The 27,175-nt window shown below is 26.7% G+C and overlaps 1 protein-coding gene across 1 annotated transcript; it reads right to left on the bottom strand.

Moving 5' to 3' along the window:
* Positions 1 to 1,695: 1,695 nt before the first annotated feature.
* On the bottom strand, positions 1,696 to 26,911 carry LOC107455644 (ubiquitin carboxyl-terminal hydrolase 31). The gene is made up of 11 exons (XM_016073282.4): positions 25,794 to 26,911; positions 22,846 to 23,088; positions 20,597 to 20,686; positions 14,155 to 14,348; positions 11,502 to 11,610; positions 11,048 to 11,220; positions 9,443 to 9,566; positions 6,381 to 6,500; positions 4,966 to 5,215; positions 3,795 to 4,073; positions 1,696 to 2,076 (listed from the first exon to the last, which is right to left on the bottom strand). Exons 1-11 carry the CDS (start codon positions 26,646 to 26,648, stop codon positions 1,841 to 1,843), a joined length of 2,673 nt encoding a protein of 890 aa, XP_015928768.2. The 5' UTR covers positions 26,649 to 26,911; the 3' UTR covers positions 1,696 to 1,840.
* Positions 26,912 to 27,175: the final 264 nt, after the last annotated feature.

Here is a 27,175-nt window from a genome sequence, read left to right as displayed (position 1 = left end):
TTGTGGTAGTGTTAAGTGTTGTAGTATTTTTATAAGTTGAAATTTTTTTTAAATATGATTTGATAAAACACAAAAATATTATAACGAATAACTATGATATTCTTTGAAGAAACAAAATTAAACCTGCAACAGACAACTTTTAAAAAAATTAATGAATATTTTGAATGGACTATTTTTCAGAAGTGATAATGAAGTAAGTACATTTAATTAATTAAAATTATTTCAAATATATAACAGGGTGCGCAGCCAGAATTTTTAACAAAAGATAATCACTTTTTAAGCATTCAAAAAATATTTTTAATCACTTTCTAAAAAAAAATTATAATTAGGATCGGTGCAGTAATAAAAAATTTTTTTCTAACGTTTAAAGTTCTTAACTAGTTAACATAAAATCAATAAAATTCATAATTATTTTCAAAATCTTTACGTAATTGTGATAACTAGTATCTGATAATAACTAGTTTCTGATTAAATATTGCAAAGAAAATTGTGAAAATCATGCATTTTTTGTAACTTATGACGACAATCGACATAGCAAAGAAAACTCTTTTTAAAAGATAGAAAATTAAGCACTTTTTACAAACCCCGAATAAAAAAACCACCTTTAAGCACTTTTTAAGAATGCTACGCACCATGTATAATTATTCTTTTTTTTTTAAATATTAAATTCTGATTGATGTTTCAATGAAAAAATAACATAAAACTTTATCACTTCATATCAAAATAAATATAATAGAATTTATGTAAAATTAAACAGAAAGAATTAAGATGTGAAACTAGTCATCTGAATATAACACAAAAATGTAACCAAGTAACCTGAGAAACAGTAAGATTGTTACTGCTTTAGATATCGAAATCCTAAGATTGATCGAAAGAGAACTTGTCATAGACATTTATACTGAGTACAAGACAAGATAAAATAGCTCCAAAATGGAACGACTTTTAAAAACGACTCACAAATATGCCAAACTAAAAAATTGAAGAATGAGTCCAGTTACTCTAGGTAGGTTTGAAAAGTATCTGCTTCCAAAAGAATTTATTACTTGATTCATTTACAATTTACAAATAATACAATGGTTTTTGATGCTGGCATCTAGATGTTAAATTTTTAAGATAATTTTAAAATAAATTTTCTTTGTTTTTTACAAGCTGTTTTATTAACTTAACATTTTAAAATTTAATTGTAAATTAAAGGATTGATCAGATACATTGATACAAACACAACCCAAATCTAATATATATATATAAATTCATAAACAAAATCTGTTGAATATAAAACATAATGTATTTTTTATAATTTACTAAATGTAGGCACAATATTTAATATACAAACTAGCTTCAAATGCCATAATTTACTATTTTATTAAATAATTTAACAATTAACATGGATTTTATTAATGTTACTAAATAAAAATTAATTTTTTAAATAGGAACTATATTTATATAAAAATTAATGAAAAGCAAATCAAATTTATCAATAAGAAAATATTAAATTAAAACAGTTTAACAAGTTAAAATAACATATTATTTTAAATAATAAAAAATATATCTAACTATTTATGTAGTTAGAGTAAATACAATCAAAAGTCTTTAAATAACTTACAATGAAACTAATTAAAGAGTTATTTCATATAGATATGATACAACCTATCTGTAAAACAATCACAATAATTATTGAAACAATAACTACTTTGCTTCATAGCAAGATATATTTAAACTATTGACTTGTAGTATAAATTGCTAAGAATTAAAGACAATTATAAATAATACTGCTTTTCGAAATGAAGGCGTTTCTCCAGAATACAATATTAGAACCTCGTGTCATTAAGTGAAGGGGTATTTACACTGAGGTAACTGTCCAATAATGCTTTACAGGAGGAGGAGGTGGTGGTATTTCTTCTTTAATTTTATTTGCACTGATTACTTGTGAGCTTGATTGATCAGCATTGGGAAATGTTCTTGTATGAGAATGAGGTAAGGTGCTTGAACCATTGTGATGAACTGTTGAGTAAGCTTTGGATGAACGACTGAATGGACGATGCAATGAACTTCTACGATCTAATGATGATGTTTTGCCTGAAAGAACATATTTTCAATTGTCAGCCCAGTTTAAAGCTGTATCTGTTTCATATTGATTTATTCATCTAACATAATATATTTTAAGAAAGAAACCCAATAAATAGTTTGTCCAAGATTTTAAAATTAAAACATTCCATTTAAATTTTTAAAAATTATTATAATCAAAATGAATAATAAAATATGAGTTAATGATGTTAAGAATTCTATTTGTAAAGAAGTAAGATGAGAAATCATTTTTACTCTTCTTATTTTTAAGAAAATTTTTACTGTTATTTTTGTTGAGCAACGTATTGAAATGATCAAGCCATATTACAAATGTAAATTAGTGAATAGCTCCAAATAAATTTTTATTAAAATTTGTTACTTGGTTCAGCATTATTTAATGAAATCACTAAAAAAAATGTTTTTTTAATAATTTTGAAATATAAATACAATGAGTATTGAAGCTAACCATTATTGTCAGAGGTAAATTATTATTTGGTTGTCTTGCCCTTGAATATTAATAAGTTTTCTCATAACACAAATTAAGAGCACAGAAGATTTTATGAGTAATAATACTGAAAAGGAATAAGTAAAAAAAAAAAGTAAAAGTACAATGAAAGTTTTTTAATAAAATATGCAATTAGTTGATGGCCCCTCAGGTATAAATCTTACAACAAAAGGGAAATGGAAATTTTAAGGTGATAAAGCTTTGTGATTCTTGACTGCTCTGGGGACCCACGTAAAAATACGTTATTAGAGAACAATTCCCAAGTAAGTTCAAGGATTACAGTACAGATCAGTAAATAGAAAAGTGCAAGAAGGCCATTAGCGTGCCAGTGACAAAGCTGTTAGCGCTTCACAAATAAAATTTTCTTTTGCTATAAGGGAAAAAAATATGGCAAGCATCTATCTAGCAGCAGATTTGTACACTAGAGTGCAAGAATTCTTCCCACTGAATCCAGCCTAATATACAGACATGCGAACCTGCAAGTATTTCATCAAACACGTAAAATGATTGGTATTTTCATAGTCATACGTTACGGACTAAGGCTATGTTGAAATGGATTGTGGTTGAATGAATTGTTAAAATGATAAATAGAACAATGATTAAAATCATGCTTTTTGCATAATTCATCACGAGAATCGACATAGTAAAGAAAAAAATATCTCACATTAGAAAAGAGAAAATTAAGCACTTTTTAAAAACATCCAATGTGAAAAGCCCCTTTAAGGACTTTTTAAAAAACAGAAACTATGCACTTTTTAAAAATGCTACGCACCCTGTCCTTTGCAACTAAATACAGAGCACTATTTAATGGCATTGACAGCACCAGGGTTCACTTTTACAAAAAAATAGGTTTTAAAGGGTCTGGTAACTGATTTCAGGTGTTAATACAACAGATAGGTGATTTAGATAATTATACAACAGTTTTCAAAACATTCATCATGTTTTTCTAGATTTTGAATTTTTTCAAGCAGCTATACCTACCGGCATGGTAAAAATAAAACTTTTAAAATATAACTGAAAACACTGAAACGAAACAAACACCCAAAAAAAAAAAAAAAAAAAATCTAAAATAAGAATTGTTAAATACAAAAACTGAGAGCTGGTTCAATTTTACATACATGTACCATTAGCAGACATTGTTTGCCTTTAAATTTTAATAACTATTTTTATTTGAATCCATTATTTTCTGTATTCTAAGACTAAATAATAATTCAAAATTACTTACCAACATCAAATAGGTTATCCTGACTTTTGGTGTTCATTTGCATGTCACGGAATAAGGGTGACATGCGAAATGCCCAATGATCAGGTCCCACAGAGTTTGCAGAAGAGGCACTACTATAGCCTGATGATGAAGAAGAGGCACAAGATAAGGAGCTCAGGCTACTTCGTTGATAAAATAATATGTAAGCATCAGCAGAAACAACTTCTGTGACAGGAACTTTTTGAACTTTGATATCATCATAGAGATACCATTGCCCACTCACAGGGTTTCTACAGTAAGCTAAAAATTTAAATTTATGTTAACATCAGAACTATATGAAAAAGGTAGTATAATATTAGTAATTTAAACAAATACATTAATTTTAAGTCTAAAAGCTATAATTTATAAAATATTACAATTAGGACACTTTTTATTTAACCATACAACAATGGGAAGAAAAAACAATTAAATTTCTCCTTAAATAGTTACGAGGATTAAATTTAACACGAATTAAAAACTACTAAAACTGCACCAAAAGTAAATACAGAGTTTTACATTATCTAGGTAAGCTGATCTAAAGTGTTATATAAACCAACACTGAATCTTAAAAGATATCAACCATTGAGAAAATATGGAAAGGTAAAGCAATGGGAGTCTGCTAAAATAGTTAGATACATATATTATTCGAACCCTTGGAATTAGTAATCGCTTTTCCAAGCATCAAGCTTTTTGCCTCAAAATCTGTTTCTTTTTATGTTAATCAATGAAAAAATAGCACAAAGAAAACAAAGTTTTACACAACTTTTCCCAGAGCTGTATTCTCACAGTTCAGCAATGATTAAGGTCCAAAGCTTAACAAAACCCAATAAAAGCAAAAAACAGCATGCAATATTATTTTATAAATGACAAAGGGATTCTAACTAATGATCCATCTGAAACTCAGGATATTTTATGCCAGCATTGTGGTTGGCATGAGTCAGGAGAAGAATTCGTGCCAATGCTGGGATTCGAACCTGGGGCATCTCATTGGGAGGAAGACAGAAGTAAGACTAGTGGCATATATAATATAAGAAGTACTGCCAAATTTAAGACAGGTCTTTATCTATGAATTGACAATAAGTCAAAAATAAAAACCAAAGTCAAAACTTTTGAGCAAGCACTAAAACCATAAAACTAATTAAATATTACTTACCAGTGTAATGACCAGCTTGCATGCTACCCTGATGATTGCATACAGCATAAAGCTCATAAACATTGTCTTCCCATCTAGTGTATAAATGAGATCGAGAACGTTTCCAGGGCGACCACAGCGCTACTGGTGCTAAAGAGTTACTTGGCACTTGCGTATTTGGATTGCTTCTTTCAGCCACATATGGATTCATATCTAATCCAGTAAGTGGGAAATTAACAACAGTTGTATTTTTCACTCTTTGACTAGAGGACTATAAAAGAATAAAATAACTAATAAGCAAAACAATAAAAGAGAATTTTAAAATAGTCAAAATATGCTTATACTAGAAACTGAAATTCTGAAGAAAAAAAGAAACAAAGAAGCTATTTAACCATTTACAGAATTCAAACCATTTAGGATTTTTCGGAAAGGCAAATAATTTTTTTTTATCTTCAAATTGATAGTTACTCACGTCTGTTAATATGAATGTTACTTAGAGGTAAAATGACTGCTAATTTCATAAAAATCAACTGACTAATACCTGCACATTCTCTTTAAGTAAATCTCCAAGTATCAAATCACTGTTTGGGAATCAATATGTACCCTCACACATAATATTGAAAAGCCAAATTTGATGTTAAAGAATGTGCCATTGATATTTATTATGAAAATAATAAAGCAAATAGGCAAATTTTATAAAGGGAATTATAATCTTACTATCCATAAAAAGTAAAATACACGAATTAAATAGACTAAACTATTTCTGATTTAAAAATAAATAAAAAATTTATGAAAATTATTTAATATAATTTTCTTTAACTAAGATTTATAATTAAATTACATATATGAATTGCGATATTGTATTTTAAGAACGCGAAACACAAATCGCGACATTGGATTTTTGAATAACGTAAGTAGGAAATGTGATGCATGATTTTTAGATCCCGTGAATACTAATAGTGACATAGGATTTTAAACTCTCGTGAATACAAATCACGATATTGATTTCAAAAACTTGTAAAAACTAATTAGGGATTGGATTTTTAAATCATAAGTACACGAATCACGATGTACAATTTTTAAATCATGTGAATACGATTCACAATGATTAACTATCAAATCAGGTAAATATGAACATCAAAGTTTGATATTAAAATCGCGAGAATATGAATCGCAATATTCTTCCTGAGTTTTTTTTATTTATTTTTGACTGCTAATTTAAAGAATTGATTTTATTTATTCTAATGATTTCATTTAATCTATACTTAAAATTCATTTTTAAAAAAATTATCTATATTATTCTTAAAATTCATTTTTTTATAATTCTTAAATCACTAAAGAAAAGAGAACGTGCCTTGAGATAATATTGTTATCAAGAATTAAAATAGTTAAATTCATTTGCATTCACAAAAGTAAAGTCTAAAAATTTATCTTACTTGTCTAAATCTTTTAAGGTGTACTATAAATACATCTGGAATGCTCCACAAACTTAATGTTTTGACACAGGGTAAGCGATGATGACAATATGGGCACATTCTTGCATCTTCTACTCCAAGCTAAAATAAAAACGGTTGGATTCATTCAAAAACTTTAAGAATAAATATGCATTAAAATTTAAATTAAGACACCCTGTGGCAGAATTTTATGCAACTTTCAGTGACAAACCAGTCCACTAATATCATTCTGCAAGATACTCTTCATAATAACAAAAATATACATGTTACTAATTTAAAGAAACCGAAGCATTGTTTACAAAAAAGGAAAAAAAACTTATTTGGATAAAAGAAATTGTATATAATTTTGATTTAATTGAATATGCAATATTTATGCCTTTGTTTAGATATAAAATCAATTAAGAAATAACCAGAATTTTAAAAGCCCTGTGGAATTGTGAAAAACAATTAAAACACAGCATGGATTAACAAGGATATTAGAGCAAACCGAGCATGTCAAAGAATGATTTCTTGAATCCATGATTTGAACTTAGAGTGCCATAATATCAGTATTCTTAAAAAATTGCGAGAGTATCAATAATAACTGAACAATCAAAGACACCAAGATTTAATGAAAAAAAAAAAAAAAAAACCCCACTTTTTTAGCAATAATCGCCAAAAAAATTGATCAAAACACTAACACTACATATATTTATGATGAATTTGATGGGAGTCATGAGAGATATTTAGTTTTAGTCAAATGTGTGATTTAAAATTTTTACATGCGTAATATAGTAAAAATATAAGATTGATTGTATTTCAACCAAATTTAAAAAAAAAAAAAAAAAAAAAAGACGGACATTATTTTGTTATAAATCTGAATTTGAAGCGAAATCCTTACTTAAATTCTGGGAGTATCAATACAATAATAACTCTACAATTAAAGAAACCAAGTTTTTTTTTTAAAAAAAACTAAGCAATGATAACAAAACACAAACACTACATACATTTACAATGAAATCAGTGTGAGTTGCGAGAGATAAAGTGAAGAGGTAAATGCGTGATTCAAAATTTTTACGTGCGTAATATAATAAAATTATTGGATTGATTTTATCTTAACCAAATTTTAAAAAAAAGAGAAAAAAAATATTATTTTGCTATAAATCTGAATGCGTAGCAAAACTTTCCCTTATAGTCAAAATTTTACGATAATGTAAATTATGGTGCTTCTAAAAAAATGAAATAAAGAACATGATTTCTAGAGAGAGCTATTTTTTAAGCTTTCACTATTTTATTTTTTTAATATATTATCTAACTGAAATTCTAGCTAAAGCCAGTCATCATCGAATTTCTTTTTTTAAAAAAAGAATATAAAAATCACTGGCATTCCTTTCCCCGCCGGCGCACAAGAAAGGTATCTTTTGAATATAATTCTGCAGAAAAAATAACTTTTCAATAATTCTGAAGAAGAAAAAAAATCAAACCAATTCATTATTTTTTATTATTCTCAAATGAGAATAAAATAATCACCAGCGTTTCTTTCTCCTTCGATGCGCAAGAGAGTAATCTTTTATTTATAATTCTAGAGAAAAAAAATCCTTTGAAAATTTCTGCAGGAAAAAAAAAAAAAAAAAACAAATCTTTACTTCCCAAAGGAAAAGTCTTTAGCATGAACTTTAATGTTCTGCAACAATGTTGCCATGACTTTACCTATAGACAAATAATATTTGCATGTGAGTGCGATAGTCATTTTGGAATGTAAAGATGTAGTTAGCAGTTGAAGTTAATTTTCTAATAAACACTCTTCTTCTTAGGCACTACAGCCGGCAACTGGCCAAGGCAGTCTCAGCCAGTTTACCCCATTTAGATCCATTGGATGTTATATTTCTCTATCTGTTAGCTCCCAAGTCCTTTAATCACTTTTCTACCCATCTTGTTCTACGTCTTCCTCTTTTTTCCTCTGGCGTTTGAAAGATTATTGTTTTTATTTTTACACAATTTTCTCTAAATCAAAATAAATGTCCCAAGCCACCTTATTTGAGAAACCTTGATAACATTTTCATGTTAGGTTCATTGTGTTTTGATTATAATTCACAGTTATAACGAATTCTCCAGGTTCCTCTAACTGCACCAAAAAATTTTCTCAATATTTTCTCTCGAAAGTCAGCAATTTCTATTTGTCTGACTTGTTAATTGCTCAGCATTCGCTTCCATACAAAACTATTTGTCTCACTCGTGTCTTGTAGTGTAAACACTCTATGACTTAGAAATCAACTTTAATATTTAAAACGTACCTGAGCAAATATAATCAAAACTTTCCCTGCTGAGCCGTACTTTCCCTTTGAATAACATAAAGAACTTCCCAAAGTTTGAGGGACAAGACTTGTAGCAAGGAGCCTATTATTCTGTTTTTGAGTTAAATTTCTATATATTTTTTAAAACCTTATCATCCATTTCAAGTGTAAAAGTTAATGTTTTTAATCAAATGCTAGACAATAAAGAGATATAAATAGAAAAGCAAAATACACCACCCATTTTTTTTTAACAAAGTAAATATAATTCGAAAAAAAAAAAAAAAAAAAGAATATTTGAAAAATGACAATAAGGTTGTAGCTTTTAATTAAAACTTTTTATACCTCTTGTACCATAATAAATAATAGGAAAGGTATCATAAGAAAAAGACTTTAATTTAAAGTTTATTACATGGAATAGGTACCAGGGAAAAAATGTTTTAAATGTAACCAGGATATAGTAATTTTGATTAAAGTGATTATGAAAAATTACTTTTGTACCTTCTAAACACTGCTTTATATATAGAAGCACAATGATGATCTGTGCAATTTTTAATAATAACTCTTAATTAAAAATTAGAAAAATTGAAATTTTTTTAGAAAATACTGCAAACTTTGCTTACCAATTATATTGATTAAAACCAATTCATTAACACCAATTTGTATTCATTAAACAAAAAAGTTTGGTTAGCAATATTTTCATTGACTTATTTTTGAAATTATTTTAAAACTATTCATGAAAAAATAACAATGTTGAAAAAAGAAAGCACATACCCTTTCTTCATTAAAATACAAATCAAAGCACTCATATAAAGAAACTTCATCACCAGATTTCTTAAAAAGACGCGCTTCTTCAACAGATGAGTGTTCTTCAATGAACGATAATTCAGACTGTAACCTACAACAAACATAATATAACATGCAATTATCTTATTGAAAGATAGAAACAGTTTTTTTCTAAAAAAAATAAGGTACATTAGTTTTTAAGTCTAAACAAAATAAATGTCTATATTAAACCAATGTGAGGTGATACTTGAAAATGAAAAACTTCTTTAGCTTCATAATTGAAAAGTATAGAAAGCTGATATATTCTAAGCCTTTAAATAAAGGTTCTTCGTCAAGAAGATAACATATAAACTGAATAAAAAAAGCAAAATCAGGTAAAAAATTCAAAATTTCTAAGAATATTAGAAAAAAAATAATGGAGAGGATGAATAAAAAAGAAAAACTTCAGTTGTTGGAAGAAGAGTGATGGTGAAGTAAAGTAAATCAGAGCAGAACACATTTCCAAGGGCAATGCAGGGCTGGAATAGAACTGCAGAGATGCCAACTGCTCCGGACAAGCCAAAATAATTACAAAAACGGTAAATAACTACAAAGTAAATTTTGCATTTATTTGACTATTTTTGCTTTCTTTTTAAGAGGTATAGCATGACATTAGTACTAAAAAGTGGTGAATTATATAAATCTAATAACTATTTAGAAATAGTGGTGGATAAAAATCTACTAAATTGAATTTATTAAACCAAGGATTACAATTGATAAACTACCACTTTAAAATATATATCTGCTGTCCGGAGCAAGTTGGCATCTCTGGAACTGAGATAATTTCTGTGCAAGTCTGCAACAGTTTCCCCCCTAACAACTGTATTTTTTAAAACCAGGTTCTGTTTTCAACATTCATGTGTCGTGTTTCAGAAGAAAACATCCTTATTTTAACCATGTAAAACTTCAACAAATTTAAACCATGAAGCTACAAAAGTTTTTCCTAAGCCACAAAAGTTTTTCCTTTTTAATTTTCAAGTACATTTTTTAATTAAGTTATTTTGAGATTATTTGTTTTATTGTGAGGTGAGTCAAGCTCTTTTTAATATAGCACATAATTAATTTTAGAAACTTTGATTTGTTTCTCTTCACAAACTTTCTTTTTCAATTAATAAATGCAAATAATATAATGAAAAAAAAAAAAAAAAAAAAAAAAAAAAAAAACCAATTTGGATTAAAAATGTATAGTACTAATTTTAATATGTATTATGATTAGAGATATTTTAAAAGGAGAATAAAAAGCTATGATTTCATTAATATCAAGAAATTATTTACAAAATATTATGAATACATTTCTATGCTTATTTGTGAACAGAGGAGGAAAATTAAAAATGTCTTCAAAAATTGCTTCCAATGAAATACCAAAATTGTTTCAAAATAAAAGCAGATATGCTCCTTTTTTCAAGCAGTGAAATAAATTATTTACTGTGAATGTATAAAAATGTTTTATACCATTGATATTGATGCAATACACTTCTATTTTTTAAAGTTAATCGCAAGCGAAAAAAGAATTTAAAAATCAAATTTTAGAAAATTTAAATATACAATACTAACATGTCTTTGACATCTTTCTTCCATTGAATGTAAAGTTTAATGTGTGGAATTCCATCAGAATTAAGTTGAAGTGCTTGATCTATAGCTGGCATATACAATGGCATATCAACAGAGGAACATATTTTCTCACTAATAGATTGTCCAGTAATAACTATAGAAAAACTTTCACTGTTCTGAAATTTTAAAACCAATATTATGTAAATAAAAAAAATAAAGAATAAGAAAGAACAAGTAAAATTAAAAAGAAAAATAATATAATTCTATGCTATATGAAAGTAAATATAAATAATTAACAACAAAGCAAAAAAAAAAAAAAAAAAATTACAGAAAGAGAAAATTATGTTTATGTGAATAACATTAACATTATGCTAAAAACTATCACAGACTTTAATTTAACAGTAATTATAAAACAGATATAGCAAAAATATAAACAATGTTGAGGTAGCATGCTTACGACGTTAAAATTTTCTTTGAACACACAATTCATGGCACTGAATATTTCATTTTCCAGCTCAGAGTAGCTAATTTCCCTTAAAACAGATAGTACAAATGGTCTCCATAACCTGAAAAAAATTAATTTGAGTATTACATTCATTGAGTATTTCAGATCAGGGATGTCCATAAGAAATCTATTTCTTCCTGGATATAGGAAGAAACAGGAAGAAAAAAAACTTGGTAAAGTGGAAGAAACTGAAAATGACTAATACAATAGTTTAGAAAAAAGTCTCATAAGAAAAACTTAAATAAATTAAATTTAGAGTTGAGTCACAATAATTTGAGGTGGACAGAACCACACAAGCCTACTTCGAATTATCAAAAACTTAAAATTTAATAAATATTTCAACAAATGGAAAGAAAGCAATTTTTAAATTTCAGTATTTCATTGAAAAATATATCATACATAAAGAAAATTTACTTACATTTGAGAATCAGGAGCATTAAACCAAGTTACAATATTCATTACGTTACTGCACGGTTTGATTGTACTTTAAAATAATTGTAGAATGTTTTTTGTTAAAACACATTATTCATATATTTCAGAGTTGAACAGACAATATTTTCTTTCAACATTCAGTCATAGTCAGTAATTGTGATTAAACAATCGTAGTAAATGTTCCATGCATTGTGTGAGTTTTTGTCATTATGTGGGAGAAAGACTGATTTTTTTCACTAGCTCAGACTTATGGGAAACTCGAACAACCGAGACTCTATTGTACAATACCAGAAGGTTAAAAGCTTTTAACAACCTTTTCTTTAAAAAAAATTAATATTTCCAAAATATCTATTATAGTTTTATACAGAATTTTAAAATCTACGTATCACACTATTTATGAATGAGTCTTCGTAATTTACAATTTGATCACAGAATTTAAAGCTATTTTCAATTGTAAACAATATAATATGTGATTTGTAGTAGTGCAAATGTGTAGTATGGATATTTTAATTTAGAAGTATTATTAAATTATAACTATGGAATTTTACCATTTCTTCATATGAAATTAAGTTTAACCACTAATTTGAAAAGATGTTTTAAACAGCTGTGGAATTATAATTATTAATTAAACTAGATTGAAAATATAAAATGCATAAAATTGCTTTAATATTTGATTTTTTTTTAAAAGAAATTATTTTTTTATTTTCTTCCACTTTGGGTTGGAAGAAACTTGTCGCCCTTGTTTCAGATATTCTTGCATAGTACGCAAAACAAACAAATATTTGCAGTTATATAAGCATTTTGAAATTTTCAAAAAATTTAATTATCTCTATGCCTAATTCTAACAACTACATTTTTACTTGTAAACAGTAGCTAAAGGAATAATAGGAACTAAAGGAATAACAGGAAACTAAAGACTAAATTAAATTATTATTATTAAATTTTATTTTAAATATAATGTGCTATACAATTTGAATTTCTTCAGAGCAACTCTACTTAAATTATAAAAGAATTGTGTTTGAGTGAGTAATTACAAACTAAGACTGGGTTAAAATTTTAAAGCCATATTTAACTCAAACCATGATTTTTAATCTATTTTAAGAGATCGATTTTACAATCATTGCTAATTTAAATTGAAATTTAGCTCAAAATTTAAATATAATTATTTATTGCCTGATAATTTAGAGCTCCATTTAGAATTATTTCAAACACAGCAATGAACCTAAGAAAAACATAGAAAAGTTTTATTTGTCTGATTCTGTGGTTTCACACTCATCCCAGTTTGATTGTTTAGTTTTCCTACACTGTTAATATTGTTTTGATTTCTGTTATTAGTTATTATACAAATGTAAGTATCAGCTCAAAAGCTATAAGTTTACAAACAAAGTCCTTAGCTGGAAAGCAAACTTAGGTTTAGTTGTAATGTTTAAGCCAGCAACATTATAAATAAATAATACTCATTATCGCACATGTTTTATCATATATAATTTGTCTTTCTACTTGTTAGCAATGTGAGGTTTCTGTGATTGGTTATGGATAATTTGAGTACATTAGTATAGCATTGAAAGATATTCATGAACTTCAATGTAAATATAAGTATCAAAACAAAGAAAATATAGAGTTGCTAAATTTAAGTTTAACATTGCTGTCTGTAGTGCAACACAAGCATGTGATTATCCATCTATAAAAAAGCAATAGAAAAAAGTGTTTTATTTTTAAAAATTCATTTTATATTTTTTTAAAGTTAGATTACAACTTTTCTTAAACTAAAATATCCTCAAAAAAAAAACCTCATTTTTAAAAAAAATTTATCTTACATCAAAAAATTATTAAACTGACAAAAATTTGATTTAAATTTTTCTTAATAGTTACTTATTTTAAAATAGAGCAGATACAAATTAAAACTTATTTTAAAAACCATAAATTAAAAATATGTTTGAGGAAATTTTATTTTACTTTACTGTTTTTCTGAAAAAAATCATTTTCTATTTCGAAAAACATTCAACATAACAAGGTGTGGAGAAGAAACTCTTTGACGTAGGAATTAAAATCAAGATTAGGTGGATATGTAATACCAAGGGGAAAAATATTTTTCGAACATAACAAGGTTTCTGAGATATAGAACTTTGAGATATCCAGAGTATTCTGTGCAAAATGTAGAAAGTGTGCTTACATATTATAACCATCAGTTGTTTCAAGCTGATTAACAATAATCAAAACAAGCTTCTCTTGCTCTGCACTTGTATTAAGGTTTGGAAGAGGAGTTTCTATTACATATATATTTTCTTTTTCTCCAAAACAGGAGACTGGGTCTGAATTGTTAAATGTCCTCCCAAATTTACCATCAACAATTTCTGCAATCATAACCTGAAATACAATTTTTTTTTTTTATAAATAAAAAAAGAGAAATTGATTCCAACACAAACACATCATATAATTCAAAATTTTCAATTTATAATTTAACAATAGTAAAAAGGAAACTTTCACAGCAGCAAGAAAAACTCTTAAATTAAAAAAAAAAAAAAAAAAACACTTTGAATAACATTTTAATTAATATGAGTGAATTGCCTCGTACAAGCTTTTGCAAACCTCCGAAAACACTCTGATCAAATACTACTAGTGATAGAGAAATGAAATCAGAAACAAAAACATACTTTTATTCCGTAAACAATTTTTTTCTCCAAATGTAGATTTAACACTTCACTTTTTTCATCACTATCATTGAACAGCTAATCCAGACAAGCATTTGACAATAAACTTACTTTTGCGGAATATTATATAGATATATATATATTGAATCTAATCTATGGCCTAGCTACTGTTGGGATATTTTAAATCATTATAGTCCATGCGAGCCAGAAGCAAAATATGAACCAACCAGCCATATCAAGGATTTGAAATCAAGTCACTTGATTTGGAGGCAATGCCCTGAGCCCTCTCGGGCTTAGTTGTAACACTTTTAAAATTAATGAGATAAATTAACAAATGGAGTGAAAGTAGAAACATCTAATGATCAATTCATCCACTTTTTAAACTCACAGAGTACTAGTATCTTGAAATCTGAAGTCAGAAAAGAAGTCAACTTATACAAATAAGCTGGTTTTGCTGCTGACACTTGCTTCATAACAGCTCTGGCCTATTCAACCAATATAGTGTCACATTTCAAGTCAATATCACCAAATTTACCGTCATAGTATATACACAAACATTTTACAGCGAAAAAAGACGAGTAGATAAAGCATTACGATAATTAGGAGTACTCCTAAAATTCCATATGCTTAGAAAAAACTTGAGAAAATTTAATAATCAATGCACATTACTTAATTGAGCACTTAAAATTTATTATCAGATATCAGTAATTGAAACTTTGAACTATTAAATCGGTAAACATTAGACAAATTCGAAAACAAAAAGAAGAAGAAAAAAAGAAACAGTTTAAAATTTATAAAATTGAACTTAGAGAGTTTTGACAAATTTAAGTTAATTTTAGAATTTATTGAGTCCTAAGCTGGTATCTTTAAAATAGTGAGCTGTAAAATAAATAAAACAGCATGTTTTTTTCTTTTTTTTTTTAGTATTATGAAGATAATATGAAATTTGGTAGGTAAGGAAAAAGTTGCAGAATGATCAGAAAATTTTTAGCAATACAAAGAAATGATACCAATAACTGCAGCTAAAACAATCTAATACAATAATCCAATTTAAAACAATTTAAATAATCTAATTTAATCTAAAAAAATGCATTTTATTAATTAATTAACCATGATATAGATACTATGCACAACTTTAGTTACACAGAAACATTGCGATGGTTAATAAAGCATGCAAAGAATATTTAAAAAAAAAAAGTTAATTGATACATAAATTTCATAGTTATCATTAAATAGATTAAAAAAAATAGTTAATGGGGAAAAATGAATGTTACAAGTTAAAGCAATTGTTTTCGACAACTTCAAATTCTATAAACTATAACCAACCAAAAGTCTTTCTAAATAAAACTTTCATATGTTTTTAAAAAATGAAGTCATTAACAGGCTAAGATGAAAATCTTATACTGAAACTATAATAATGAAATTAGTACATTTAATGTTAAAATACCTGCTTCTTTTCAAAGCAAGAAACTTAAAGTGTGATAAATAACGTACAAGAAAAAGTTTTTTTTTATCATTATGATAAAAACTGGATACAAATCTTTAACATGAAAAACTAATTATCTTTAGCAAAAAATAAGAGCACATCACAAGCAAATTAAAAAAATTTTATTTCATTAATTTTTTTAAATTAAAATCAGTGGTTTAATTTAAACAAATAGCACCCTTCCCCTCCATGAACCCACAAATTATATCAGATAGATAGCTAAATTTATACGGCAACTTTCAATAAATTGCGTTTCAAAGTAAATCACTGATTGAAACTTATGTTATAAAATGAATCACAAGAAATCTGTACACACAAAAATCTAACCTGACTATGAGAACACAGTTCTATAAATTTAAGGTGATGCATGAGATTTAATAAAAGTACACAACATAATCAGACATTTTCTACAAATGACATGCATATTTCAGTTTTTATTTTTCACTGTTTATGTTTAGTTACAATTAAACTTAATTATTTTAATGCAATATACTTTTACTTTAAAAAGCATGCATGACTTCAATTTCAAACATTGATGATAAGAGAAAGGGGTACACATAAACATTTATCATGCATCATACCTAGTTCAGATTATGAGAAGTTTTCTGTTACTTGTAATAGACATAATCAATACTGTTTCACCTCAAGGCAAACAATACTACAAGAAATTGACTTTCTATAATTATGTAATAAGATTTTGTGCAGACAAAATGATAGTGACAAAGAAAACAGATTTCCCCTATATTTTATACCACCTCCCCCCCAAAAAAGTTTTTTTTAATATATATTTCTTTAATATAAAAGACAAAATTATTTTCAGTATACTTAAATTTTATCTTTGTTCATTTATTTATTTTTTTAATTTCATAAATTTACACATTAAAAATCTACTTACCTAGCATCAAAATATATATTTTTAAATGTATATTATCAAAATGTATATACACATAGAATGTTATTGTAAGGTATATTTGTAACAGTTTCGCACGAAATATATTTGAAGAGTACAAATATTAAATTAAGAGAAAAAATATTTAAAAAAAAAAAAAAAAAAAAAAGATATTTGTATCGATATATTCAAATATAGTATTGCTTTTAACACCTGAATTTTAAAAGGCTAAAAGCAACAATTTAAACCCATAACATATGAGCGATGGGTTTAAATTGTTATATATAAGATGTGACTCTGAGGTTTAAGAAACATATATAGAGATTCATGTTGACGAACATTAAAAATTAAACATGGCAACACATTTTCTTACAATGAATGATAGCATTAAATTTTATCTATTTATGAATACATAGAGTTAGTAATATTATCAATTTTAACAAATTACAAATCACAACAAAAGTTACAATTTAATTTTGAATAAAGCTATAAACGATCTCCTTACATATCTTTACATAATTTAGTAGAGATGCTAAATAATCTAATAGTCAAATATTTTTAATTTTTTTTCTTCTTAGCTTTAAAAAATATGAATGGGATTAAATAGAGCCCAGTTTCTTTATTATAAAGGTTAAAGCTTTTAATACTAATTTCTCTTTTCAATTTAATTATAACAGAGCTTATAAATTTTTAAAACTTTTAATTCCCTGAAGCTATACTACTTGAATCAGTGTGAGTGATAAAGTTTAAATTGGCAGTAACATTTTTAATTTGTCTACAATGATTAAAATAAATAAATAAAATCTAGCCAGTCTATGCACATTTCAAATGATTCATCATTTGAAAAATTTTAAAAATTTATCCACACATTGAAGTAAATATATCAGTGAAATTTCCAGGTACACATGCTTTTTTGGAAGCTCTACTGTTCCTTTATATAGTAAGTTACATCATGGATCAATAATTAAACAAAAAAAAACTTAACTTTTTAATAAAAAGGTCAATACTTAATGAATTTTATAAAAAAAAGAGCATAAAAAATTAAGATATCTTATTTCATATGAACACCAACATTAAGAATAAAAAGAAGCAGCAAATAATTACAAGATATAAAATTGAAAGATCAAGCAAACAACTTTGATTTTAATACAAAATGAGATAAATTTAAAAAAATAATAAACTAACACTAAGAGCAGAATTAAGCTATTATGCAATTGTTATTTCAAAAGGAAATGTAAAAGTAGTTATTTCTTCAATTTATTAATCAAAATGAAATTTAGATTAATATGTTTTTCCACATTATAATGTTAAAATTTTTCTTTATACTTCTTAAACCTTAAAAAAAAAGAAGAAAAAAAAAGCGTGACAAAATAAATTAACTATTTCTTAAAGAAAAATAATTACAAATAACGGTTCTGAAAAGGAACGTTTAAACAAAGCTAACTTAACAAATAGAAATAGTGCTAAATTTATTGTTCAATATTTAATTCCACTTAATAAACAGGCCCAAGAACTCAAAATAATTTATAAATGGAATTCTTTTAAAGCTAATGACTAAGACATGCCTTTCTTTTCAGTAATCAGATTTTAAGTTTATTATTATTGCACACAACACTAACAAGTCCCAGAAATACATTAAGTTCATTTCTTTGGTAACAAAAGGGTTGTCATGTTTAGGTCCACATGCCTTCTCAAGTCTATTATGCAACTGCAGTTTTCAATGTACCAAAGAAAGGAAAAAATGTGATTAACAAATTAACGGGGAGTATTGAAGAAATCAAACATTTTAACATTCTATAACTATTTCATCACCAGAGTTACATATAGGTGACAAATAATGATATTTCATTAAATACTAAACATCAGAAGAAAATGTAAGGGTAATTTTAATAGCCAACAGATACATATTTCAGAACATGAGTAGATGATATTTTTTTTGTTGTATTCAATAGGAATTTGAAGACTTTAAAAAGATAAAAAAGTTAGGGTCTCCAAACACTTATGTATTTGTTTTAAAGGCCTCATAGGTTCAACTAATATTGAAACAATTAAAACCATCAGAATTAAACCTATCATGTTGATTATTTACATTTTGAATGAGAATAAAGTTAAATATAGAATGCAAAATATGTTATATAAAATATGGAAGAAATAGGCCTAGAGCCTGGTATGCAGGTTTTCATGTCAATTTCAAACTTAAGACACCATTCGTAGATTTTTTTTACAGCTTGCTTTTCAGGATTTTGGGAAGATTTTTTATGGGTTAATTTTCATTTATCAATATAAGTTGAGCAGTAATTACTAATTTTATAATCTCTAATAGGCATCCTATAGATAAGATTGATAGCAACACAAAAAAATGAGTATGAAATTTGTGCAAAAATATTAATAAAATAAATTAAACCAAAACAAAATGCATAGGAAATATATAAATAATCAGCTAAAAAGGTAGGCTAGGAAGAATCACAAACACATAGAAATGCTTTTGAAAACTGGAATAGGTAAAAGCTATTCCATATGCCTTGCTTGTAATTAAAACTCATAAAACTCAACAATTATTAACCTCTTAAAAATGTAAGCAAATAGCAACAATTATTATAATTAATCAGAACTGAAATTTAAACACAATAATTAACCACCAGTGTACTCATTTTTATATGCACTGTTCTTGACAAAAGAAACATTTACCTACTAAAGCCAGAATAAACATGCAATGAAAATATCACCTAATATAGTTTTATTTATACATGATAGTATTTTAATATTTTAAAGTTTGATTCAACTGACTTCTAGGACAAACACAGCCACCCGTCATTCTTAATAGATATAAAATAGCCTAAGATTAAAATTTTAAAAAATATAAATAAAATGATTTACAGATTAGGTAATTTCAGGTATTTAGTTAATTACAAAGTATATAATTTTGATTTGCTCGCAGAGAGTAGTTATTTTAGAAAGCTAAGAGAATATTCCACCACATGAAATCTTTCAACGGAAATAATTTTTAGCCGTGTTTTTTCAAAACTTGCAGATTATGTGCTATAATAACAAAGTATAGTCTAACACAGTGTTTCCCAAACTTATGACTTTTGTGTACCCTTTCTAAATTTTTCGTAACGCTGTGTACCTTAATAAAAAAATTTATGCATTTTTTACAATAAAAAATTTGCACAAAAGGTAAAAATCACAACTGGCTGTTGACACCACTAATAATAAACTGTTAACCCTGCAAAAAATAGCCAATAGAAAAATACTTAATCGTAAATTTTCACTGATAGCTTTATTTTTAAATAAAATTTTTTGAAATTTTCGTTTGTTGCAAGATATTTTGCATAAGAATGTGTACCCCAACTAAACTGTTCCCGTACCCCTGGGGGTACGCGTACCACACTTTGGGAAACACTGGTCTAACAAATCAAATTTAATTAAATATTTGCATTGCTTAAAAGCTTTACATTTCCTTAAAAAATTGAATTTATCTGAATTAATATGCAAAAGACAAATGAAGCAGTCACAACATAATAAAAATATTCAAACTGAATTAAAACAAATGTATTGTATTTTACATACAAAACAGCTGAAGACTTACATTATTTACTGGAGTACCAAAAACTGTGTTTAGTTTTTCTTGTAAGTCCAACACAGTTGCTTGGGATTCAATAGTCAGTCCTACTTTATCCTGCAATAAATTAGGTATTTAAAAAATAATAAAAACATATAAATATGTTTTTTTCTTGAATTACTATGACTCAAGATATACATTTAAATAGAAATTCAAGTGCTATTTCCATTCAATATAAAATAATTCTTCAATCTAAAATTATGTAATTAATAATGTATTATAAATATTTTTGCATAGTATCTTTTTTTAGAAATCATTATGAAAATTTAAAAACATTTAATGAATTTAGTTACATTATTGAAACTGTGCTTTGTTTCTTTATATAAATAAGTCAAGACACCTAATTCATTGTTTAACTAATAAAGTAACAAAAGAAGAATACCTGAATTAGTAACCATCTTTCTAGCTTGATGGAAAGTATAAATATTTAAAAAAAATGTTGTAGGGGTGCACAACCTTTTTGAGTGATGAAGGACCACTTGTACAGTAAATTGACTAACGAAGGGATATAAGCATATTTAGTCATATTGGTGGCAAATATGACAATTTTTAAATAAATATTAGTGTTCGAAGCACTAAAATTTTATCAAAAAATTAGTACTATATATGGAGAAAATTGAATACTTTTGGTTATTAAAATTCATTAAAAATGATGCTTTCTCTAAAAAAAATTTCCCTTTCATAAATAATTGTTTTATGAAAAAAAAATATTGAGGGAAAAAATATAAATTCTATCAAAAAAAAAAAAAAAAAAAACTACAGTGCTCACAGAACAAATGTGCAATATGTATATATATATATATATTTAATTAAAGAGAGTTTATAGGGTTTAAATAAAAACCAAAAATTAAAACAAATCGTAGTACAAAATAAGATTCAATATTTATTTGGTATTATGCATGAGATATAATTTCCATTTTTTGTCTTATTCAAGATTTAATAAATTTTAAATAAAAAACATTTTCTTTTTCATTTTTTTCCAAAAATAAAAAAGAAGTCGCTGCAAAATATTAAATATATATATATATAAATAAATAAATTACAAAATATGATTAGTTTAAAAATTCACATTTCCCTCCAGTTTCAAAATTTTCTGGTTGCAATAAGATTGTTTTACAATATCCTGATTATAAACACCATGTACAAATACATGGTACTGACTGTTGAAAAAATTGAAACATGCACAAATAAATAGCATGAAAAAGTGATTAGTTAAATGTATCATTAGACTTGCATGCTTTAATAACATCACAGTTAAAGTAACAAAATTGTCAAAATAATGAGGAAAAAAGTTGCAATAATAGCAAAAATTACAGGTTGATTAGCAATTAAATCAGCAAAGACAAAGTGAGTCCTAAATCACATAGAAAAGCATGTAATATATGCCTTTAAAAAAAGAAGAAAAAATTAATATTTACAGCAAATACGACATTAAAAAATAAGGACAAATACATTTAATTGTAACAGCTGGCAGCTACGACATGCGTACATTAAAGCCTCAAAACAAAGCTTTGCGAGGCAGCATCTATGTGACCGTCATTAAAAGGTTGCCGGTAATGTGGAGTTTGTAAATCAGTTAAAGATAAACCATAAAAATAAGATCAAAAAAACAAAATAGGGAGTTGTAAATTACATAAATATTAATCATATATCGTGATGGTGATACATCACGTCAATATGAATCATAATATGTGATTCAAAGACCATTTTGACTCTATATGTGGTGTCTATTTTATAAATTACTTTGATAGGTCTTTACTTGTTCATAAAATCATATTGTCGTAGATAAGAAAAATCAGAACTTTCTCAGGAGAAAGCTGATTTTATAATTTTTCTTAAAAAATACAGGAATTTTTCAGAAACACAATAACCCCTGTTAATTTTGAGAAGAAAAAAAAAGTGTCTGCAAAATTCAATAATTTTTTCTGGTCTATCCGTGCACTGCTTTCATTGATATTATTTAACTCTCTGTTAAGAACTATATAGAAATCAGAATATACACAGATACCTTAAGTATTGTTTAATGAGAGACTTAAAATATACTTATTGCTTACAAAGTAATAATATATTCATGACTAATTATTTTTTTCGTTTTAAAATTTTCCTATTTAAGGTTCCCCATTTTTGATTTAGATGTGATTACATTTTTTAATTCTATCCATAAATGCTTAAAGAAAATCAAAGTAATAATAACTTTTCTTAATTGTTATACTTACTATTTTGATATCTTCATTTCTCTTAACAATGTACAAGACAATTGGAATCTTTTGGTAATGTGGAACTGGTAAGGAAACACACAAATACGGGTCAAATGTATTACTAAAATGACCACACCCTAAACAACAAAGTGATGAACGAAACTGGCCCTGAAAGAGGTCGTGTATGAAGCTACTATTACATCTTAGGTGATTTGCCAAAGTTTCTGCAGCGATATCTTCATCTGATCGACCAAGATTACCCTGAAAAAATTATACACTAATAAAAGTAAAAATTCAAAAAAAGCAGTAGAAGTAAACACAATTTTTTATACATATAAACCCATATCTGAAATCATTTTAAGTGAAGAAAAAAAAACTTGATAACATTTAAGAAAATAATACATAAGAAATAATCTTGCTTGGAATGCAAGTTAAAGCAATCCCTAAAACATTTGATTTTATAAACACGCTGTGCCCACTGACATGATACATAACAGCACATTAAAAAATATTATAGATATTAAATATTTTCCACCTGTAATATCATGCTTCCAAATAAATTTTCATATTATATTTATTTCAATTTAAATAAAAATCAGAAAGGAATCTCCCTTCAGGCAGAACTTAAGGCAGCTGGTCTTGACATCAATGAAAGATACCCTTTTAACAACAGAATACTACATTTTACTGAGTTGATTAAAAGCGGGAGTTCCGTACTTAGTTGAATTTCAGGATCAGAGATATAAGATAATGAACAACTGATGATTTTAGCGATCAATTCTGTAAATGATTATTCAAATGTACTTATGGCATTTATTGCCAATAGTTAAAATAAGATAAAGTTTCAAACTTAAATTTTGAATCTATCAATAACAATATTTTCCTTTAAATACAGTAATTTCAATTTTCCTTCATTTTATTTAATTATTTAGATAGCAATAACAAAATGAAAAGGTTAAAGTCTAAAAGAAATAAGCAATGGAATGGGAAATGCAAGTTAAATGTATTATTTTAATACATGAAAAAAATATGACAGCTTATCATAATTTTTTTTTTCTTCTTCACAACATATACTTGAAAATTATATTTCAAATAATCTATAACTAATTTTAATACTCCATTATTTTAATCAAATAATTCATTGAACTAATTCAATTTGACTAATTAAATAATTGTAATTCCATTCTTAAAATAACATTCAGAAGGAAATATTTCCATATTGGTACCTGTCGATAAAAACTGAAATACTCACTCGGTGTCAAAACTGCATTCTTGAACTTTGTTTTTGTTGTTCTTGTACACAAATTTAAAATTACATACATAGTGGTTTTATGAGAGCTGGCTATGGCCTGAATCTAAGATGGTTTTTGTCTGCTAACCTAGCTGTGACAAAAACTTCAAACATTTAGTTGCAGAATTACCAAAATTTCTCCTTTTTGAAAATCGAAAGATTTTAAAACATAATCTATTAATAAGCTTTCAAGTATTAACTTATGCTCTCTATATAAAAAAATAAAAATTACTTTAAACAAAATTTATGGGATATTTATTTATGCATTGTTATATATTTTTGTCAACTACAATTACCAAGGTTGCAGGTTTGGACATCGGAAACCGGCTTTGGACCGGAGACGTGAGTTTTACTGTCTAAAAGTGTCCAAAACCTTGACCATTAGTAAAAATTTGATAGGCATAACCACTGCACACCTATTAATTACATATATTTAGATTAATTTGATACTTTTTATAGAATTTGCCTTAACTTACTAAAGGAGAATAATAAATAGGAAAAGATTTATAACTTCAGAAGCTCCAGAATTCATTGAACAACAAAAGTGAATACCTTATCCTTCAAATATGAATAAATGTGCTTTTAGCACTGATAAATTATATTTTTGTTTGTTAAGGATAAATAATGGAATATTAAAAATAATAATGAACTTTCTTATTAAAACAAAAACTTGTTTTCATTTTGTTTCTTGTTCAAAAATTAAACTTTTTTTTAAAATTATTATATTTTTTAATTGCAACATAATTTGAATAAAAGTGTTTCGGACAGTTTAAGAGAGTTTCGGACAGAGAGGTACTGGACAGGATGGCTTAAACCCTGGATTCATCCATTCAGTCCTAAACCTTGCAACTCAGTCAAGGTAATTTTAATTTCCAAAGAATAAATAATCTGATGTGCCTATAAGTCATACTTTTTGAGTGTACATATGTCAGTGTTTTCACTACAGAGCGGGAACGTGCGAATCTCACATATTTTTTTCTTTTCTCGCATTAAAAAATTATTACCGCGAGAGATTCGTGCATTCTATAAATCAATTTCAAAATTCGCAAATTTCTCGTATTTTGGAAAAAGCTTCGATTTACGCCGTTTAAAATAAAATCCGTTTCACTTTTCTTCCTGGATCTTTCATTCGTTTCAACATTTGCCCCGTTATCTAGCTTCCCCATTTATCAGTATTGTTCAGAACCTTTTCGAACAACAGAACACAACCCCTCCGAACCCATTTCTCTGCAACCACGTGTTTACTGTAGGTAAGGTTTTTTCATGTAAGACGTTCAAATTTTTTATGCACTAATGTAATATGGATAAATACCTAGTAAAGGCAAAATCTTCTATGATGATGCAGCAAAAATATTCATTGCTTTAAAAAATAGAGGACGTTAAAAATGTATTATAATAAAAAAAATGATTTTTTTTTCAAGTCTATTTGTGTTTTTTTAGTTTTTAGAAATCTCACTTAACTCTCTGAAATCTCACCCTGTTTTAGAGAAAGGGTGAGAAATTCTCACCCATTTTTTTTCTATGATGAAAACACTGTATATATAATTTATATATAAATTTTTTTAGGTTTGAAGAGGACCACAAACCAGCAGTTGTCAAAACTATTAGATTATTTTGGCGTAGGTACTGATACAGAAATATTACCAAATTTTTAATAATTTTAAACATATTTTACCTTTGACTTTTTATATTTTTGCTTTGGAGCAATATTCAAATCTTCATGCACTTTATCTAACAACCATAATAAAAACTCTTGAGCATCATGTTGATCACTCCCATCATACTGATCTCCATATTTGGCAACTAAAGTTTTAAATTTATTTGATATGTTAGGTATGTATTGACAAGTCCACAAAGAGGAAAGTACAGTTCCCAATTGATCAGTCACCTCACCCCGAGTACCATATTTCTTAGAATGAGCTTTATTTCTTCGAAGCAAATCCATTTTAAAATTACCCAAAACAAAATATTCAGCAAAGGAATCAGTATTACTTAAGCACTGAATAACAGCATTCATGAAACAAGTATTTCCATGATTTTTTATGCCACAAACAGCAGGATTCTTATTTTTAAAATATTCGTGATAATCAAATGAATAGAATGCAAAATCATTGCAGTTTCTAATATCCGAATTGGATGTTGACATTGCAGGAAATGTAGGAGTTCGTGGAATGGATCTGGAACTCTTTTGGGAGCTTTCACTGGTAAAAAATGAACTGCTCCGAAAGAATTTTCGAATAAAACTGTTTGATTTTTTGTCTTGAACATATGATTTGGAAAAATCATCACCCTTGCCATATTGATTTCGATGGTTTTCAGAAGTAAAAGGCACGTCAACTTTAATATATTTGATTCGACTGCGTTTTTTTCTGACACTCATCCATCGGGGTAAAGTAAAGAATACTTGTTTATCAATACTTCCATTGAGTGCATCGCTTCGTCCAGAGGAATGTCTTTTTTTCTGACTTACGTCGGCCAAATCTCCATCGGAAACAGAACGACCACAATCTGCATATTGCGAATTTGACATGTCAATTGAATGACATAATCCAAAACAAATTTGAGCAATACAAGCACACTGATAAAAAGTTAAATATTGTGAGACATGGCGGAAACAGGGAAAAGGAAATCATCTCATAATCGAGAGGAAAATAATTTTCACCTCATTAACTACAGCTCAAGGCTGTAAGCCACACCTAATCAAAAATTTCAGAAAAGATTGCAAAACAATTGTATACAATCACAATCATAAAACATGCAGATGATAGATGCTTGCAGTTACAAAACAAATGTGTCATTGCCAAATACGCATTTAAATATCTATTATGATCTAATTATTAATTGAAGACTTCTAAAATATAATTAAAGCACTTGTAGAATTTTAAAACATAAAATAATCAGGTGTAATAGAAGTAGTTTTAAAGAAATCAATAAAATAAACAAAGAAACTAGTTGAAGGCTCAGTTAATAGAGATTTCCAAAATGCTTTTCAGCAATTTACCTTAGTGAGAATGGCAACTGTTTAAATTTGACCTGAAATGAAAATAAAAACATCTT

The sequence above is a fragment of the Parasteatoda tepidariorum genome, chromosome 7 (assembly GCF_982258835.1).
Source record: "Parasteatoda tepidariorum strain Cologne lab strain chromosome 7, Ptep-v5.0, whole genome shotgun sequence".
Lineage (NCBI taxonomy): Eukaryota > Metazoa > Arthropoda > Arachnida > Araneae > Theridiidae > Parasteatoda > Parasteatoda tepidariorum.
Note: the sequence above shows the minus strand (reverse complement) of the source record. Positions and strands in the feature narration are given on the sequence as shown.